Raw genomic sequence first — 21,523 nt, forward strand, 5'->3', positions numbered from 1 at the left:
GAGGAGAACAAGAAGAGCACAGAAAAAAACTTTAGAAGAATTCAGGAAACCACTACAAGAAGAAGCAAACAAAATCAATGCAAATTTTCAAACAATAAGAAACCTACAATTAGAAATCCAGAAAATTAATTCTAACATTTCAGAAATGGACAATACATTGAAAAGGCAAATGAGAAAATTCAAAGCAACAGAATCACAAATTAGGGAGCTTGGAGATAATCTTTCAATACTAAAATGCTAGAAGAACAATCAGAAAAAAGAATGAACTATCTGAAGAAAGCCTCCGAGTTATGTGGGACACCCAGAAGAGGAATAACTTATGGGTGATCAGAATTCCAGAATAGGAAGGGATATTAAATAAAGCATCAAGAAAACTATAGTAGAGTTGTTGGGAAAAAATAAAGTTGCCTAATATCATGAAAGACAAGAAGTAAGTATACAAGAAGCTAAATGAATTCCAAACAGGATTAACCACAAAAGAAAATCACCAAGACATATCATAACCAAACTTTCCAAAATCAATGACAAAGAATTCTGAGAGCAGCTCAGGAAAAACAGAAGTTACTTACAAAGGGGAACCAATAAGACTATGCTCTGATTTCTCAGCAGAAACCATGTAGGCAAGAAGGCAATGGAATGACAAATACAAAACTCTGAAAAACAAAAAAAATGCCCATTATGGTATTTGCCCAACAAACCTGTCCCCTCAAATACAACAGTGAAATTAGGTCATTTCCAGCTGAACAGAAATTAAAGGATTTTTAAATGACCATAAAAACATTACAAAAAATTCTAAAGGGTATTCTTTGCATTGAGAACCAACAACAGCAGACAACACCCTGAGATTACCAGACATGACAACACTACATAAAACTCAACCCAGATATAGAAGTATTTAAAACAAAACAAACCTACTGTGGCACTGTGGGCTATTGTGTCAGTCTGCAAAGTTATTTGAACTGCAAGGTCAGTGGTTCAAGCTCACCAGCTGCTCTTTGGTAACCCTATACAGGGTCGCTTTGGGTTGGAATTGACTTGGCGGCACTTAACAACAACAACCAGACTGATAATAGTGAACCAGAGATATCCATTTATAATTAAGTCAGCTACAAAGCAAAAAAGAAGCAATAGTGCAGATATAGAACTTCCAAATGGCTAGGAAGTCAAGCAAATTTCAAACTAAAGCAGACTGTTTTAAACTGGGGGGAAAATTAATGGAGTCCTGGTGTGTCACTCTGGGTTAATATGTTGGACTGCAAGATCAGTAGTTCAAGCAACCCAGCTGCTTCTCGGAAACCCTATATAGGGTCGCTATGAGTTGGTACCAACTGGACAGCACTTAACAACAGCAACAACTGTAATTTATCCTAGAAACCAATATATCTGTACATCAAAATACAAAAAAGAGGAAAATCAGAAAGATTTAGTAAACATTAACAAAATAGAAATGGAAATGAAAAGAAAACTCACAAACAAAACAAACTTAGAGCACAAAATTATGTGGAACAAAGAAACCAGAAGCACCACAGGAAAAACACAAAACAAAAGGACAGCAATCAATTCATACCTATCAATAATTATACTGAATGAAAATGTATTAGGTGAACCAGTCAAGAGACAGAACAGAATGGATAAGAAAACAGGATCCTTCAATATGTGGTCTACAAAAGACATTTAGACAGCCTAAATGTCCATCAACTGAAGAACAGTTATACAAACTTTGGTACACACACACACAATGGAATAGTACACAACAATAGAAGATAATGATGAATCTGCAAAGCACCTCCCAACATGCATGAATGGAGGACATTATGGCTCAGTGAAATTGGTCAGTCACTAAAGGAAAAGTATTGTTGAGACCAATGCTGTAAAATTTAAGAAAAGGTTTTATTAACAAAAGAAAAAAAATCTATGATGGTCGCAAATCGGAGTGAGAGAGGGGAGGGAAAATTATTCAGGAGCTAGAGGTAGACATATGTGACAAGGCAGGCAATATACAACAAGATGGTGGATAGCAGATAGAAAACGAAGGTAGTGGGAGACACTGGGAAGAACAAAGTAGTTCAAAGCAAATGCTGTTAAAAAGTGGTACATGGGAGGGACTGGACTCATTGTCATGAAGCAATGTGGTCCTGATAAGGCAGCAGGATCGCGTCATCAGTTTGAGCCGCAAAGTCAGTGGTTCAAATCTACCAGCCGCTCCTTAGAAACTGCATACAGGGTCATTATGAGTCAGAACTGACTCGATGGAACTTAACAACACATGGATTTGCAGACACAGGGATTCCTGGTGTGGTGCAATAGGATAACCATTGGACTGCTAACCATAAAGTCAGTGGCTCAAATCCACCAGCTGCTCCTTGAAAACCCTATACAGTGTCTCTATGAGTCGGAATCACTTAACAGCAACAACAGTACACACACCTACACCCACACGAACATGGTAAGAATAAAACATAAACCTAAATTGTTGAGGTGGAATAACTGATGCATACTTTTATCTAGCATTTAATTAAATAATGTGGTGATGATCGCAATGTTGTTATTGTTAAGTATTGTTGAGTCCATTCTGAATCATATAAGGTTTCCGAGGAACTGCTGGTGAGTTTGAACTGCCAACCTTGTGGTTCAAATCGACCTTGGGGTGCATTCATTGCTTTACCAGCAGCGTCACAGCAGCCATAGGCGATATTTACTGAACAGCTGGTATGCACCAGTCACTGTTGTAAATCTGGTTACAATATAGCTAAATGTTTCTATAATGTGATTGGTCTAAAAAATATTTATTTTAAAAACAACAACAAAACCCAAATGGTCTAGATGACATTCTGGTGAAAATTAAACATCTGAGAAAAACGTGAAAGCTGACTGGAATATGGATGCACATGAATTTCTAATTATGTTTTTTCATACTATGAAACAGCCCAGTGTTCTATAGATGTGTCTCAGGATTAACAACTATCTCTGTGATGGTGGATATGTTCATTTTTAGAAACTTACCAGCGGGGTGTCTTTTCCTCCCACAATGCTGAGACCAAGGCCTGAGCGTCCCTTGGATATTTCTATAATCATTTCCTGGCCAGGGACAATTGGGCACGTTGCAGGATCCACTGATAGAGGTGCCTGGAAGTCATCTGAAAAAGAATGAACACAGAACGAGTGTCAAGGACATGCAGCTCAGTCTGCACAGGCCATTGGCTGGGATCTGCAGGGTTTGGAGCTGCTATCATTTCACTCATTCTCTGCCAAGCGCTCTGATGGGAAGAGGCCCCGTCAGGATGGCCCTGTCACCCAGGATGAAACACGATACTCCTACGAGACTTTTGATTTAAAAAAGTAACTATCCCCTAGCCTCCCATCCCAAACCATCAACCTTGGATTTCTAGAAATTCTGTTAAACATGGAATTTTTAAAATCTCAAAATATACCACGAAATCCGGTACAGGAAAAATTAAAGGTATTAAATTATTGAGTACTTACTGGTATATGAAATAATGAGAATGAAAGCTGATAGGACAAAAGATTCTGGATTGTAGAAGAACAGTTCAGAAATGTTTATAAACTTTCAATTAAAGCACAACATAAAAATTAAGAAGTATACAGGATTTAATTAGTAAAGTAAAATGTACCAAAATAACTATCCCCCAAACCTCCCCAAATATGTTATATATAATAAAATACTAGACACAGAACACTCAAGAATGAACTGTTGTGTCTATAAATGAAAAGCTTCTTAAAAGAGTTATTACTATATTACAAAGCTTTCTTTTTTCAAAAAAGCAATGCTTTAGGATCGGGTTTTTTTTTTAAAGAATTAAAGAAAATAAAAGTGTTTACAGATTAAGAAGAGTTGGTTAGGAATACCCCAAATCCTTGTTGTTGCTGGCTATCACTGAGTCAGTTCGTTCTCACAGCCTAGTGTGTAGTACAGAACGTCCCATGGGTTTTATTGGATGCAATCCTTACAGAAGAAGATGACCATGTCTCTCTCCATTGGACCACTGAGTGGGTTTGAATCGCCAACAATTCAACCAACAACAGAGCTCTTAACAGTTGCAAAAATTCTACATAAAAGAAGGCTTCTAAAAGTTCATGAAAACAATCCACTCTTTTCATTCCATCTTTCCATATCTTTTTGAAGCACCCACTTCTACATATATTTTCCTGATGACTGAAACTAACCACTAGAAAATCAAAATGTTGGAAATGTTCAGCAACTTTAGGGAAATCTTGTACACAGAATTGCCTTCTGAGAAAACTAAGGGTGACTATTATGAATATTGATTCTTTGTGATTTGTTTTGAGATAATACAGCAAAAACTGGTAATAAGGGTCCCAGTTGCTTGGCAGATACAACCAATGCACAGGGGCTAAGATCAGATTCACAATGCTCCTTGTGGTTAGGTGCTGCAGTGTTGATTCCAACTCATAGCAACCCTATAAGCAACAGAACAAAACACTGCCAAATCTTGTGCCATCCCCACTACTGTTAGTACTCTTAAGCCCACTGCTGCTGCCACTGTGCCAATCCATCTTCTTGGGGAACGTTCTCTTTTTGGGTGACCCTCTAACTTTACCAAGCATGATGTCCTTTTGGAGATACTGATCCCTCCTGAATGTCTGAAATACCAGAAATAAAGTTTCCCCATCCTCACTTCTATGAGCATTCTGGCTGTACTTCTTAGAATATAGATTTGTTTGTTCTTCTGACAGTCCATGGTACTTTTAATATTCATCTCCAACACTATAACTCAAATGCATTAATTCTTCTATGGTCTTCCTTATTCACTGTCCAACTTTCACAAGCATATGAGGCAACTGAAAATACCATGTCTTGAGTCAGGCACACCTTTGTCCTAAAACTGACATTTTTGCTCTTGAACACGTTGAATAGGTCTTGGGCAACATATTTGCCTGATGCAGTATGTTGTTTGATTTCTTAACTGCTGCTTCCATGAGTATTGATTGCAGAACCAAGCAAAATGAACTGTTGGATAATTTCCATCTTTTCTCCATTTGTCATAGTGTTACTTATTGGTGCAGTTTTGTGGATTTTTGTGTTGGCTACCTATATTAAAAGTTGTGATCTTTGATCTTCATTAATATTTAAGTCCTCTTCACTTCCAGTAAGCAAGGTTGTATCATCTACATATTGCAGGCTGTTAATGACTCTTCCTCTAATCCTGACGCCATGCTCTCCTTCATATAGTCCAATTTCTCAGATTATTTGCCCAGCATACAGGATGAGCCATTTAGTAATTCCTTGTTCTGTTTGAATGACTGTCTCTTAGTCTGTGTACAGGTTCTTCATGAGCACAATTAAGCATTCTGGAATACTCATTCTCCCCAGTGTTATCCATAGCTAGTCACGATCCACTCAAGGCTCCTTGTTGTTATTGTTGTTAAGTGCCATCAAGTCAATTCTAACCCATAGTGACCCTGTATAGGGTTTCCAAGGAGCAGCTGGTGAGCTTGAACCACCAACCTTATAGGCCAAATGATTTTGCAGTCTGACACATTAACCCACAGCACCACACCAGGACTCCTCAATGCTTCTTAAGCCCATGTAAAAACAGGAGTACGAATCTAATGACCAAGAATGGTTTTTGTAGTTTTTAAAGTTGGGAAAGGAAACAAACAACAAAAAAAGGAAAAATAATATATTTTGTGGCATTCAGAAATTATATGAAATGTAAGTCAGTGATCATAAATAAATTTACATTGGAACACAATCAAATTTATGCCCAGTCTACAAACAACTCCACACTACAGTGAAAGAACTGGACACTGCATGGGGCCACAAGCCTGAAATACTCACTGTTTCATCAGAAAAACGAAATGGGCTCTATTGATTCCTGTGAGGGGCTCTGCTCTAATTAATAACCTAGAACTTTATGTCAAAAAGTTATAGGTTTTCGAATGTTGAAGGCAAGGATTTGTGAAATTAAATTGTAAGTGACACTGGAGCTCATTCCTTGCCAGCAAATTACATGTCTCCTCTATCCAACAGCCTGTTAAAGTAATTAAACAGAATATGTGTGAGGTGCCCTGCCCAGTGTCTGGCAAATTATAAGTATTTATTATTCACAGTAGAATTTATCAATCTAATGGATTCCTGAGCCCTGGTGTGACACTGTAGGGTAAGCACTGAACTGGTGTTGGCAGTTCAAACATACCAATCTCTCTTTTAAGCCCTATACAGGGTTGCTGTGAGTCAGAACTGACTCAATGGCACACAGCAATAGCAACACACAACAATAACAAGAGATTCTTTGCTAAGTGTTAAAAATTTAGTGACACAAAAATTAGTAGAAACTAAAAGCACAAATTAGAAGTAGAATATTAATTTGTAAACTAGTTTATCTGTAGATCTTGTTGTAGAATATCTTTTTCACACTAAATAGTTCCCATTAATTTATAATAAATACGATTTACAATAGTGGCCCAATTAAAAAAAATTTTTAAAGTTTATATACCTTTTAAAATTATCTTTTAAAACATGGTCTCTTGAGTGAGAAAAGAAAGCAAGCCAGTTCTGGAGATGGCATTTGCTCGTCCACTTTCGTCTTACCCTAGCTAGTCCTGAAGGAGCCTGGTAGTGTGGTGGATTACATGTTGGGCTGCTACCCTCAAGGTCAGCAGTTTGAGTCCACCAGTTACTTAATGCAAGGAGGTTGAAGCTTTCTGCTCACGTAAAGATTTATAGCCTCTGAAACCTTACACAGGGTCTCTATGAGTCAGAACCTACTCCACGGCACACAGCCAGCCAGCCAGCCAGCTCATCCTGAGTCTCTGTACTTTTTTCTCTCATATGAGCCCCAAACAGGACTCATACCAAGCTCTGAATACATGCTTGGTAATGGATGACTGAATGAATAAAATTCCACATATTAACTGGTGGGATGACTAATATCCGTTATTTAGGATTTTGTTGCTTGGTTATACGAATGAGCTCTGGTGGCACAGTGGGTTAATAAGCATTGGGCTGCTAACCTAAAGATCAGTGTTCAAACCTACCAGCCAGTCTGGGAAAGCTGAGACAGTCGGCTTCCATCTAGATTCACAACTCAGAACTACTATGCAGGGACTCTACTCTGCCCCTTAGGGTTGCTTTGATACAGAATCAACCTGATGGTGGTTGAGTTTTATTATTAGGAACAGTAAAGTCAATTTAGACTTATAGAGACCCCATGTGACAGAGCTGAACTACACTGTAAGGTGTTCTAGGTTGTAATCTTTATGGCAGCAGGTTGCCAAATCTTTTTCCCAAACATTTGCTAATCTTTTTATGGTTGTCAAGTGCCGTCGAGTTGGTTCAACTCACAGCAATCCTGTATGTGGTTGGTTTGAACTGCCAACCTGGTGGTTCTCAGTCCAGTGCTGATCCTAGAATACCACACAGCAAGCATTTAAACACTGTGTCACATATAAATATGTGATATATATTGTCTAAACTCAATGGACCTTAGAGAATAAAATTCAGATTTGTAAAGACCACACTAACTGAACTGACAAAAACCAGAGGAACCCTCAAGACTACTGTCCTAAGATGTCCTCAATCCCAGAGGTACCTTTCAGTCAAATAATAGCTTGGCCAATAAAGTAAACAGTAACACCCCTGGTGAACGTGCTCTTCTAAATAATCAACTAAACAAGACCAAATGGTCAACATTTATCCAAAAGTGAAGAAGAGAGGGGAAGGAGGGGAAGGGAAGTTGGATAGAAGGGGCAAGCCAGTAGAAATGGCAGGTAAGAATACTAACATATTGCGAGGATTGTTTTCAATGTAATGGAATCATTGGTGTAAGAATTGATAAATGGGAATCTAATTAGCTGTGTAGACTTTCACCTAAACTGCAAGAAAATACTGAACAACAACAAAAAAATGCAATAGGTCTATACCAGAGGTCAACAGACTTTTTTGGTAATAAGATCAGATGATGTTGTTAAGTGCTGTTGAGTCAGTTGCTACTCATAGCAACCCTGTATAGGGTTCCCAAGGAGCAGTTGGTGAGTCTGAACTTGAGGTCTAGTGCTTTATTCTAGAGCGCCGCACCAGGATTCCCCAAGGTCAGGCAGTAAATACAATCTCTGCGAATGTAAATGAGAGCTGCTTCAATAAATCTTAATTTATGAACACTGAAATCTAAATTTCATACACTTTTATGAAATATTCTCAAAAAATTTTTCTTTAATTCTTTAAAATGTGAAAAGTATTTTTAGCCAGAGGGTCATACAAATATAGATGGTAGACCAGATTTGACTTATTTTCAGCCAGAGGACCATACAAATAAATAGGTGGACCAGATTTGGCCCCTGGGCCATAGTTTGCTGACCACATTTATCGAATATTTTATTTAAAAAATTAAATGTGTAAAAATAATTGCTGTTTGGTAAACTTTTAATTAGTTAATATTTATGGGAAAATATATGAAAGATACCATAAAGGTTTCAAACCTGCTAAATTAGTACAGTTTTATATTTTTGTGACTGTTAAGTATAGTGTTTTAAATAGCCCACTTTCTACTAACTTGTATAGCATGAATACAAAGTGAAAATACCCATTACTCATTTGGAAGTTCTAGTTTCAACCCTCAATCAACATAATTCAAGCCAGAAATTCCAAGACAAAAAGGGAATATCAATTTCTTAAAGCACTGAAAATTAGCAGTCTTTAAATACCATACATCAACATTTGCAAGCCTAAAAATACGGTTTAGTTGTGTTTTTAAGAGATTTTACTCAGTAACTAAAACAATCTTTTTGAGAAATTACAGAAAATGAATTTGGAAGCCTCTGATTCACATCACATTTACTCAGGGCCTGCTGGTGCTATGGGTTGACTGCTAATGAAAACGTTGGTGGTTCAAACTTAACAGTCACACAAGGGAGAAAGATGAAGCTATCTGCTACCATGAGGATTTACCGTCTTAAAAATCCAATATAGGCTTGCTATGTGTCAGAAATAACACATAGTAGTGTGTGTGGTTGTGCTGTAGGCTAATGCATCAGACTGCAAAGTTGTTTGAACTGCAAACTCGGTGGTTCAAACACACCAGTTACTCCTTGGAAACCCTATACAGGATCGCTACGGGTTGGAATCGCCTCTAAGGCAATTAACAACAACAGTGTGTGTGTGTGTGTGTGTGTGTGTGTGTGTGTGAGGGAGGTAGGGAGGTGGGGAGCTGTTGTGTTCTAGTACTTTTCTATTCAAGTAAACAACAGGCAAAGAACATTATTCCAATGACAGGGATTAAGAAAATGGTGTAGGAGGTGAAGTGATCTATGCAAGTCCCAAAGCTGAGGAGGAGGAGCTGGGATGCAAAATCAGCTTGCTGACTCCCAGCCCAGGGCTACTTTCACTACATCAGGACCACTTCCTCCAAATGAGCCAGTCCTGCACAGAGAAACAAAAAGACTCATACCGTAAGCTGTGGGGTCTGCATCTGTTGAATACTTCGATGGAGCTGGTGATAATGTGTCACGTAAAATGACGGAGACTTCTGCTGAATAATTTTGCTGTTTTTTCTCATTAGCAGCCTAAAAAAGGAAAGACAAATGTCAAGAGAATAAATTAAAATAAATTTACTGTTATCAATACAATGATGTACTCTAATATTGCCTTTTGAGATTGCAGGGTGGGGGAATGGGAGAAGGAAGTTTGGATGAATTTTGCCCCATTCCTCATGCTTTTTTTACATTTTACAAGTAAAAATGCTTCAGTAAAGAATGGTCCCAGGTAAGAAGGAAGGAAAAAGCTGAAGTCATTTTATGGGCTAGATATGAAGCTGGGGTGTGAATTCAAAAAATACAAAAAAATACATATTTTTTTTTGTTTGTTTTTACAATTTTTAGTTATTCTGATAAGATCAGTGGGACACTTACCTATCTAGTCTGTGCTCCGTGAACAAAATCTACACTACAGATGTTCTATGCTTATAACACTGTCCCTCTCTCCTGAGCAGATATTGACAAAGCTAAATATGCATTAGGTAGATTAATTGAGCAAACTGCTGGCTGGAAAAGAAAAATATGAACATCTGATGAAAATTTCCACCACATATCTGTCAGTTTTTCATACTGTAATGGCTCGCGTGTTGCTGTGATTCTGGAAATGATGTTACCGGTAATTTAGAAACCAGTAGGGTCACACACGGTGGACAGGTTTCAAATGAGCTTACAGATTAACACAGACTAGGAAAGAGAGATGGACTACTTCCAAATATTTAGTCACTGACAACCTTTATGAATAACAGTGCAACACTGTCAGATAGCATCAGAATATTGAACATTGAAACATTATGAAGAGCACCAGAATACTGTCAGAGATAGTGCTGGAAGATGAGCACCTCAGGTTGGGAGGCACTCAAATTAGGACTGGGGAAGGGATGCCTCATCAAAGTAGAGTTACCCATGATGACGCATAAGGAGTAAAGCTTTTAGGACCTTCATTTGCTGATGGTGTACAAAGAAAATGATGAAAAACAGATGTGAACACCCATTACTAAGTGGAACATGGAATGAATGAAGAATGAATCTAGAAAAATGGGAAGCTGTCAAAAATGAAATGGAAGACATAAACATCAATATCCTAAGTATTACTGATTGAAATGGACTGCTATTGGCAATTTTGAATGTAACAATCATATGGTTTACTATGCCACGAATAAAAAAAAAAAATGAACAGGAATGACATTGCATTCATCATCAAAAAGAACATTTCAAGATCTTACTTGAAGGCCAATACTGTCTATGAGAGAATAATATCCAAACGCCTACAAGGAAGACCAGTTAATACTACTACTATTAAATTTACTCAACAACCAATAAAGCAAGTGATGATGAAATTAAAGAATTCTACCATCATCTTCAAGGAGCTCTGGTAGCGTAGTGGTTACGAATTGGGCTGTTAACCACAAGGTCAGCAGTTCAAAACTACCAGCTGTTCCGCAGGAGAAAGATGAGGCTTTCTGCTCCCATAAAGATTCACAGCTTCGGAAACCCTGTGCAGGGTCACTATGAGTAGGAACCGACTCCACGGCACATAACAACAACAATAACAACACCATCATCTTCAGTTAGGAATTGATCAAACATGCAATCAAGACATACTGAAAATTACTGGCAATGGAAATGCAAAGGTTAGAAACAAAGCGGAGGGTTCAGTCATTGGAAAATATGTTAGACAGCCATTGGTGATAGAAACAATGCTGGAGATATCATGATAGAATTTTATAAGAAAAATGACTTCTTCATTGTAAATACCTCTATTAAACCACATAAAAGATTATTATACACATGGACCTCCACAGACGGAATAAACAGAAATTAAACTGACTACATCTGTGCAAAGAGATGGTGGAAAAGTTCTATATTATCATACAAAACAAGTCGAGGGGCAGACTGTGGAACAGAGCATCAATTGCTCCTATGTAAGTTCAGGCTGATGCTGAAGAAAATTAAACCAAGTCCACAAGAGCCAAAATATGACTATGAATATACCCCACCTGAATTTAGAGATCATCTGAAAAATAGAATGTTGCATTAGCCACTAAAGACTGAAGACCAGAAGAGTTGTAGGATGACAGCAAGAACATTATACAGGAAGAAAGCAAAAGGTCATTAAGAAGACAAGAAGGAAAAGACCAAAATGATGTCAGAAGAGATGCTGAAACTTGCTCTCCAGCATAGAGATGCTTGAATTTTTTTCCTCAGTCCCTCCGCTTGAGAAATTCTGAGTGTGTTCGTCCTTTCAGTTCTCTAATTTCAAGTCTTGGGCATTTTGTAATATTGTACTCTGTCTTCTTGAGCTGACCTTCGAAATTTTTTGTTCAGCTCTTTTACCTCCTAATTTCTTCCATCTGTTTTAGTATCTCTATGATGGAGAGAGGAGGACATGGAATGAGAGATATCATTGCTGATGTCAAATGGATCTTGGCTGAAAGCAAATGGATCTAAGCTGAAAGCAAAAAACCCTAGAAAGATGTCTACTTGTGATTTATTGATTATGCAAAGACTTTCAATTGTATGGTTCCAAAACACTTAATTGTGCTCATGAGGAACATACAGGTAAACCAAGAGGCAGTAGTCATTCGAACAGAACAAAGGAACAGAGGAATGATTTAAAATCAGGAAAGGTATGTGCCAGCATTGTATTCTTTCACCATACTTTTCAATCTGCATGTTGAGCAAATAATTTGAGAAGCTGGATTATATGAAGAAGACTTTGGTTTGGGGCTTGAAGAAAGACTCATTAACAACCCAAGCAAATGACACAACCTTGCTTACTGAAAAAGAAGAGGACTTAAAATACTAATTTGGATCAAAAACATCACCTCACTGTAAAGAAAACAAAAATCCTCACCATCGGATCAATACATAACATCAAGATAAATGGAGAAAAGATTGAAGTTATTAAAGACTTAATGTTGCTTGGATCAAACATGAACACTCAGGGAAACAGCAGTCAAGAAATCAAATCTGCTGCACAAAACCTCTTTAAATTGTTAAAGAACAAAGATATCAGATTGAGGACCAAGGTGTATCCTATCAAAGTCATGGTATTTTCAATAACCTCATGTACATGTGAATGAATGAAAGAAGAAGACCATAAGAATTGATGCATTTTAGTTATGGTGTTTTAGAATATAAATAGTACCATGGACTGCAAAAAAACAACAAACAAATCTGTGGTGGAAAAAGAACAGCCAGAATGCTGCTTAGAAGTGAGGATGGCCAGACTTTGTCTCCCATCTGTTGTCTCTCATACTTCAGGCATATTATCAGGATGGACCAGTCACTGGAGAAGAACATCATCCTTGGTAAAGTGGAGGTCAGGGAAAAAGAGGAAGACTCCCAACGAGATGGACTGGCACAGTGGCAGCAGCAGTGGGCTCAAGCATAGCAACGATTGTGAGGTTGGCACACAACTGGGCACTGTTTTGTTCTGTTATATATAAATTCGCTATGAGTCAGACCCAACTTTTGGTCCGGTGCTTATCTTACAGGGCCACACTAGACTTCTTGGAACATTGTAGTGACTCAATAAGTATTTGAAGTCTGAAGGAACGAATAAATGAGTGACTGAATATTGGAAAGCAAAATGGAAGAAACAGAAACTCCAGGTAAATGAAACCTGCAATTCAAAGAAGCATGTAATTCTGAATTTTTGCTGATGGTACCTCAATGAATATTAGTTTAAAACAAAATGAGAAAAAACAAGGGACTTCATGCTTGCTTAACAGGAGTGAAAAAATGTAGGTAATGTCCCGACCTGCCTTCTGGATCTGTAGTTAACCAGGGAAGCCATCCCCAGCTGGAAGATTCCGGTGGAGGCAGTGAAGCACCAGACTGTCCCCGGAGTCTAGAAATAGGACCAAGGTAACTGCTCCAGAACCATAACACCCCACGTTTCTGACAGTGGAAGACTGTGTCTCAACAGAAGGCATTGTGCAGTGTGAAACAAACAACACAATTCCATCCAGTGAGTGTTCCAGTTTTCAAAACACGCATACATCCATGAATTTATTCAATTATCAAAGCAACCTGGAGGGCTATACAATCTTACTCTTTTTTATTGATAAAGAAACCGAGACACAAATGTCAGATGACATATCTGAAATCACAACAGCTAATTAGAGGGACAGGTAGAGCTACAAGTCAGTAGTTTAAAATGTTTCTCAAACAGCTGTTACACAATGATCATTTCATTTTTTTTGTCTGCAGGCTTTATATATTATATATATATCTGAAAATCTTTATTCAAATACAAGGGGGGTTGGCTTCAAAAAGTTCGTGGAAATATGCTATTATCCTTTCATTCCATTTTTCCACAAACTTTTTGGAGAATCCTTGTATTTATCCCTCATTTATACATATGAAAAATGTTAAAGTGACCAAGGTTTTCTTTTCTTTTTTTTTTTTTAACAAATGCTTTCTTACATATATATTTAGCACAATAAAAAAGAAAGAAAAAGAAGAATACTCATCATTGATTTTAAAAAGATACAGAAAAAAAGACAAAAATTTATTACCAGAACACTGAATATTAGAATAATCTAGGTCATTCTCCCAATCTCTTTGTAAGTAGGTGTGTCCACAGACCAAGTTTTGGCCATAGGAAGTGTGCAATTTTCACAGAAGGATTCGCCTTTTCTTTTCTCCCTCAATGGAAAACGGTTATGATGCTAATAACCAGATCAGCCATCTTAGGCCAAACAAATGGAATGCATGTTTTGAGGTTGGTAAAGAGATCAAAAAGGTGTTTAGGTATGTGGTACTGTGGAGGTACCAATGTTGTTGCTGTTGTTAAGTGCTGTCTAGTCATTTCCGACTTACAGCAAGCCTGTACAGGGTTTCTGAAAAGCAGCTGGTGAGTTTGAACCATCAACCTTGCAGTTAGCAGTCGAATGACTGATTACCCTATAGAACCACACCACAACCCCTAGAGATACCATGCCATGCCTAAAATGATAACATGCAGCCTGTTCCTATGTGAAAAAAGAAACTTATTGTAGCAATTGGGTCTATTGTCTTAACTCCAACTTTCCTTTTGTGGTATTTCAAGAAAGAACAAGGAGTCTCCACAAAGTTGAATGCAAGCAACAGAGTTCTTTTATGAAACTCATGCCTTTTAAAATGAGAAAGCAATCACCAAATTAAGACTTCTATAACAACAGGGCATGTTTGTTGCTTATCTCTATATTCCAGGTCCTTGTAGCAGCTGCAGAGAAAAGTAAGTGACTAATAAATAATGGTACGGTTGACCTCGATTTAAAAATGAGGCAACAGCCCCCATAAAGCTCACTGGCATGCCCAAACATATCACTACAGGCAGCAGTCCTGTCACTGGCAGGTGTGCTGATAGGTGTACATGAACTCACGGGACTCACCTACTGATACCGAACCAAACTACTAAGCATGAAAGATCAGAAAAGCTGGATTTGGTTGTGAACATTTCAACGGAGTCCTAGTAGCCCAGTGGTGAAGCATTTGGCAGTTCAAAACATCAGCTGTTCTGCAGGAGGAAGATGGCATAGTCTGCTTCTATTTTTACAATGAGTACAGTCTTCGAAACCCTATATGGGGCAATACTATCTAAATGTTCTCTTCTGTAAATCAACAGTGATCCATATGCAACTTGTGTGTGTGTGTGGGGGGGGGGAGAACCTACTTAAATAAACCCACCAGTGTCAAGAAACATTTGGGAGTTCAATTAGTGATAGCTATTACTGTTTATACCCCCTGTTAAAACATATATACTATCCAGCTTTCAATTAAAAACCTTCCATTTCCAGGAAGAAGCTCATCCCATTGTGGAATAGCTCAACTAATGCTGTCCCCTGACCCCAGGATCATTTCTCTTCTGCAGTCACAGAAATGGATTGAATCACTTTCCCAAAGGAGAATGCTTTAAGTGATCATTCATTAGCAGGGAAATGAAAAACCACATGACCTTTAGGACATTTTCCAGCTCTAAACTACTGTGATTAAAATGTTTTAGAGAGGCTGGACATTGTCTTGAGATGGAGGTAGTATGTATACAAAGTATTATCACAGTAATATCCATTGCTGTTAAATCAATTCTGACACACCGAGACCCTATAGGACAGAGTAGAACTGCCTAATAGGGTGTCCAAGGCTGTGCTCTGTAGAGGAGCAAGACTATCACATTATTGTCCCATGGAGTGGCTGGTGAGGAGTTCAAGTCATCACCACATCCCCAGATGTGCCTCTACTATGTGCTTAAGCTAAGCAGCTGTGCGCTTAGAGGCATATCTAGGGAATGTCAGGTATGGCACGTGGTTCCCTGGAGGCCACTTAAGTAGGGGCACCACAGAGCAGTTTCTAAAGCCACCATAGTTTCTTTCCATTAAAAAAAGTGAGAGACATCATTCAACAAAATAACACTATATTCCAAAGACATGCCACCGTCACTGCTCCTCCAACACACTGAGGGTATTCACAAATACATCACATGGAGAATAACCTGCTTTTAAATGTTTAATTACTTGCATACAGGTTGAATTCACTTGAATTGGATTTTGTCATTTGGATGGCTCTTTCTACACCTTTATTGATTTCATTGAGGCATTTAGTATATAACTGTGGAGACGTTTCAAAGGTATTTTCTTTGAGTGTTTGAAATATTACATGCTATAGTTTCTTAAACATAAAAATAGCATAAAAATAATGGTGCATAAGTATAAATCTAAGGAGCTCTGGTAGCATAATCGTTACGATTTGGGCTGCTAGTTTCAAGGTTAGCAGTTCAAAGCTACCAGCGATTCCGCAGGAGAAAGATGAGGCTTTCTGTCCCCATAAAGATTTACAGCCTCGGAAACCCCATACAGGGTCACTGAAGGTCGGAATAGACTCCACAGCACTTAACAGCAGCAGCAAGTATAAAATTATCACCAGAAATATAAAATCAAGATTTAAAAAGAACACTCCACAGTTATAAAAGTATAAAACATTTGATAGTCAAAAGTTGTTTTAAGAGAAGTGATATTCAAAATGTGGGGGGAAAAAAACACTAAAAATATTACGTGTACATTTTTATACAATGACAAATTCTTAAGTTTAAATTGCTTATTTATGACCTTATGTAAAATAGGTGCTTTCAGAAACTAATTCCAACGGTGTTGTTACAGATGCCTCCTATTTCATACCTGCCCAAGGTATCAGCAAAGCATGCTGAACCGAGGTCCTTTCTACACATTTGACTTTGGGTACAAGATGCACACCTAAACTCCTGTCAAGTAACAAAGGACTTGGTTTCACTTTAGTTATCTCCTTTTCTTCTGGAACCTAGTTTATTAAACACACTATCAAAGTAGAGAAAAACCAAAAGTACAAGTTACATACAGTGTCAGTTGGACCCTCCAGTGCCTTCTGCTGATCTGCCATCAGGTCTTGATCAACTACCTGGGAAGTATCTTCCTAAAAAGCACACAAAAGACACAACTAGTAAGCAGCCTAGAAAGGCTCAACTGCTTATACAAACTTCAGCAATGAAGCAACATTTAACAGGGTCTTCAGCCTAATACAAAATGACCAAAACGACACTCATACCATTTCTATCCATTCATTTGGACTCTCAACAGTTACACATGCTTGTTATTCTCAGTGATGTCTGGGACTTTAGGTGCTGTCAGGTTTTTGGTCTATCACATATTTGTGGATGGTCATTTCAGTCATAATTTTTTCTTCTTCTGTCATATGCATTGCCTGTTTATCCTTAATTATACTGAATATTAATTTTTTTAGGGTACAAATCCTTAAACTAGAATTGTTTCTTACACTTCAGAGATTGAATTAGAGGAGAAAGCCACATCTACTAAAACCTCTGTGATATGCAAAGGTGTGTTAGTCCTAACTCCCAGGATGGCCCAGAGTCATTCCTTAACAGAAGGAAACTACCAAAATCTGTGGGAAACTGATACATAAGCTTAAAGATATTTTATTGTTGTTGTTAGGTGCCATTGAGTCGGAACCGACTTATAGTGACCTTATGCACAGCACAATGAAACACTGCCCGATCCTGGGCCAACCTCACTACTGTTGCCACACTTGAGTCATCGATGCTGCCACTTGGCCAATCCATCTCGTGGGGGGTCTTCCTCTTTTTCTCTGACTCTCTACCTTACCAAACATGATACCCTTTTCCAGAGACTGGTCCTTTCTGACAATATTTCCGAAGTATGAGAGACGAAGTTTGGCCATCTTGGCCTCCAAGAAGCACTCTGGCTGCACTTCTTCTAAAGTGGATCTATTGTGTCTTTTGGCAGCCCCTGGCACTTTCAATATTCTCCTCTAACATCATAAACAAAAGCATCAATTCTTCTACGGTCTTCCTTATTCACTGTCCAACTTTCACATGCATACGAGGGAACCGAAAACACCATGGCTTGGGTCAGGTGCACCTTAGTCCTCAAGCTGACATCTTCACTCTTCAACACTTAAAAAAGGTCTTGTGCAGCAGATTTGCCTAATGCAATACGTCGTTTGATCTCTTGACTGCTGCTTCCATGAATGTTGATAGTTGATCCAAGAAGAATGACGTCCTTGACAACTTCAATCTTTTCTACATTGATAAGAATGTTGTTTATTGGTCCAGTGGTAAGGATTTTTGTTTTCTTTACATTGAGATGTAATCCATACCGAAGGCTGTGCTCTTTGATCTTCATCAGTGAATGTTTTAAGTCCTCTTCACTTTCAGCAAGCAAGGTTGTATCATCTGCATATCACAGATTGTTAATGAGTTTTCCTCCAATCCTGATACCACGTTTGTCTTCATAGAACCCAGTTTATCGGATTATCTGCTCAGCATACAGGGCGAATAAGTATGGTGAAAGAATACAACCTTGTCCCACACCTTTTTAAATTTTAAACTACTCAGTGTTCCCATGTTCTGTTTGAACAACTGCCTCTTGGTCCAGATACAGATTCCTCATGAGCACAATTGAGTTCCGGAATACTCATACTTCACAATGTTGTCCATAGCTTGTCATGATCCACACAATCAAAAACCTTTGCATAGTCAATAAAGCACAGGAATATTCTCTGCTTTCAGCCAAGATCCAATAAATGACACTGACAAGCTGAGTGGAATGCTTCTATCTGCATCCCACCTACCTGAAAAGTCATCCTTTCTTTATAGGTAAGTTTATAGGGGAAATTATCCTCTGGTGGTTCATTCTGAGGCATGAACTCCTTCACTGAGCATTGGACAAAGCAGGGAAAACAGAGAGAAACGGATTTGGAAGGGAGAAAGCATAGATGTGCTCTGGCTCATGTTAAATGCTGGAAGAGTTACTCAGATAATGAAGTCTAGTGCACAGGCAAGTAGGTCAGCTGAGGTGGATATGACTAGAGTATGACTAATATAGTGAAGTGGTAGGTGTTTGTAACCCAAACGTCATAACAGTTCTGCAACACCTAACAGGTAATCTGATCTCTCAGCCTCAATTTCTCATCTATAAATTGATGGAGTGTGAGAAAAGAGGAGCTATACTCTAGGAATACATAAGGCGTTAAATGAGGTAATGAAAGATAAGCACTTAACAAGGTATCTGGTAAACAGATATTTAATGATGACAGTAACTATGACAGTAAATGCAATCAAGCTATGATAGTTTTGATTCCTATTAGGGCATTGTTGTTGATGTTGTTAAAGTGTTGTTGAGTCAGTTCCAAGCCACAATGACCCTGTATAGGGTTTTTGAGGAGCAGCTGGTGAGTTTGAACCACTGACATTGTGGTCTATTGCTTATCCTACAGTGCCACACCAGGATTCTAGTTAATGGAATCAAGCTCTGATAACTCCATAGCCTATTATTAGGGAGTTAAACAGGTTACAATTCAGGATTAGAAATGCACAGGGTGCATACAATCAGGAGATCTCAGCCAGGCCCTCAAGCCATGGGTTTGGCTTCTGCCCTGCTCCTGAAACATTTAAACTCTTTCAGGTCTGCTAACAAACGGCCAAAGGGCATTCCTGTTCATTATAAACATCAACCCAAAGGTACTGGGCTCTCCAGCTCTAGTTCCTAGAGTCCCTCAGAGTAATTGCCTTGAGGCACCCCAGTCTGCAAGCAGACCTCCTGCCCAAAGACACTCAGCTCTCTTGCTTCATGACCACTCTGGCTCTTGGTTCTGCTGCTGCTGCAGTTCCTCTGACACTTCTCTGAAGTCACAGTTGTCTGTCCCTGGGTTGAGGAGATTCAATGAGCAGGAACTCAGGGTCCAAAGGAAGCATCCACTCCTGGCTCTTTTTCCTTAATGGTAGTGAGATGCCCACTCCTGCATCTGAATTAGCTCATTGTATACTGATGTCCTCGGAAACCCGGTACAGGGTCGCTATGGGTCGGAACCGATTCAACTGCACTTAACAACAACAGCAACAATACTGATGTTAGAGTTCCACGCTTTCATAATGAGCCCTGGTAACAATCACTCACAGCTAAATCATATAATACTATCAGCATCTTCTCCCACCTTCTCTTACCCAGACCCATGAAAGAAAAATGTTGTTTACTGGCAATGACAAAGACTATGGGTTAAAAAGTCTTAGGAAGTAACTCACTTTACTACAGATGCGGTCAAAACAAATTCTCTGCTAGACGGGACACTTTCTCCTTTGGGGAATGCTGATACAACCACCACACTCATTTCCAAATCCCCTTCCACCACCCCCTACTGTTTCTTTTTTGGGCATATTGACAGATCATATCTTTAATAGTTTCCCATCACATTTCCAACAATAGGTAATAGTCAAGATATGGCTGGTTATTCAATTATCAGATTAGGTTACAAGTTTATCCTATACCATCAATTTCCTACTGGTTTATAACTGACAGATACAACCTCAAGGTAATATTATGAGACTTCAGCCTAGGTCCCCTGGATGACTGTTAGCATCTTTATCCACTGACTTTCTAACTTATCCTTAGAAACCACAATTATCCCACTCATTTTAATTCTTGCATAATTTCTCCCTTATGACAGAAATATTCTAGAATTTCCATGCTCCTTTTAAAAGTTTACTACTAAAACAGATCATATGACATAAAATTAATTTAAAAGTCATGCCATTCCATAATTGTTCATTGACTACTGACAGGTATCCCTTTGATCAGGGTGGGGAACCTCTTTTTCTACCAAAATTTATAACCTCATTCACGGATCACACAAAATTATCAACTTAAAAATTAGCCTTCTAGACTTGCAGAATGTACCCTTTGGTGGTTTAAACTGTTAGTTATATATGCCTAAAATCAAAGATATTGTCTGATGATTTCCACATTCTGTTGGGTCACCTCTCTTTGGAATGGGCACAAACACGGATCTCTTCCAATCAGTTGGCCAGATAGTTGTCTTCCAAATTTTTTGGCAGAGATGAGTGAGTGCCTCCAGTGTCACCACACTTTGTTAAAATATTTCAATTTTTATTCCATCAACTCCTGGTGCCTTGTTCTTTTCCAATTCCTTCAATGCACCTTGGATGTCTTCCTTCAGTATCATTGGCTTTTGATCGTATATAACCTGAAACAGTCGAACATCAACCTTTTGTAACAGTGACTCTGTATATCTCTTCCATCTTCTTTTGATGCTTTCTGCATCATTCAATAATTTGACCAGAGAATCCATGAATATGAAAGTCGAGGCTTGAGTTTTTTCTCCAGTTCCCCCAGCTTGAGAAATGACGAACATGTTCTTCCCTTTTGGTTTTCTGACTCCAGATCTTTGCACATTTCATAATATTTGACTTTGTCTTCTTGAGCTCATCTTTGAAATTTTCTGTTCAGCTCTTGTACCTACGTATTTCTTCCATTTGCTTTAGCATATAGATGGAGAGGAAGTGTCACTGTCTCTTCTGACATCCATTTTGACCTTTTCCTTCTTTCTTGTCTTCTTCCTGTATGATGTTCTTGATGTCATCCCACAACTCTTCTGGTCTTCGGTCTTTAGTGTTTAATGTATCAAATCTGTTCTTCAGATGATCTCTAAATTCAGGTGA

General features: G+C 38.5%; 1 protein-coding gene across 1 annotated transcript in view; it reads right to left on the reverse strand.

Annotated features, from left to right (window-relative positions):
• INADL (InaD-like (Drosophila)) overlaps positions 1-21,523 on the reverse strand; it is a 383,821-nt gene that overhangs the window by 35,048 nt on the left and 327,250 nt on the right. Inside the window, exons 30-31 of the mRNA XM_006862480.1 lie at positions 9,429-9,543; positions 3,004-3,137 (exon numbers count right to left, since the gene is read on the reverse strand). Coding sequence (XP_006862542.1) covers positions 3,004-3,137; positions 9,429-9,543 — 249 coding nt within the window. The remainder of the gene's footprint in view (positions 1-3,003; positions 3,138-9,428; positions 9,544-21,523) is intronic.

The sequence above is a fragment of the Chrysochloris asiatica genome, unplaced genomic scaffold, assembly GCF_000296735.1.
Source record: "Chrysochloris asiatica unplaced genomic scaffold, ChrAsi1.0 scaffold00048, whole genome shotgun sequence".
In the NCBI taxonomy this organism is placed as follows: Eukaryota; Metazoa; Chordata; class Mammalia; order Afrosoricida; family Chrysochloridae; genus Chrysochloris; species Chrysochloris asiatica.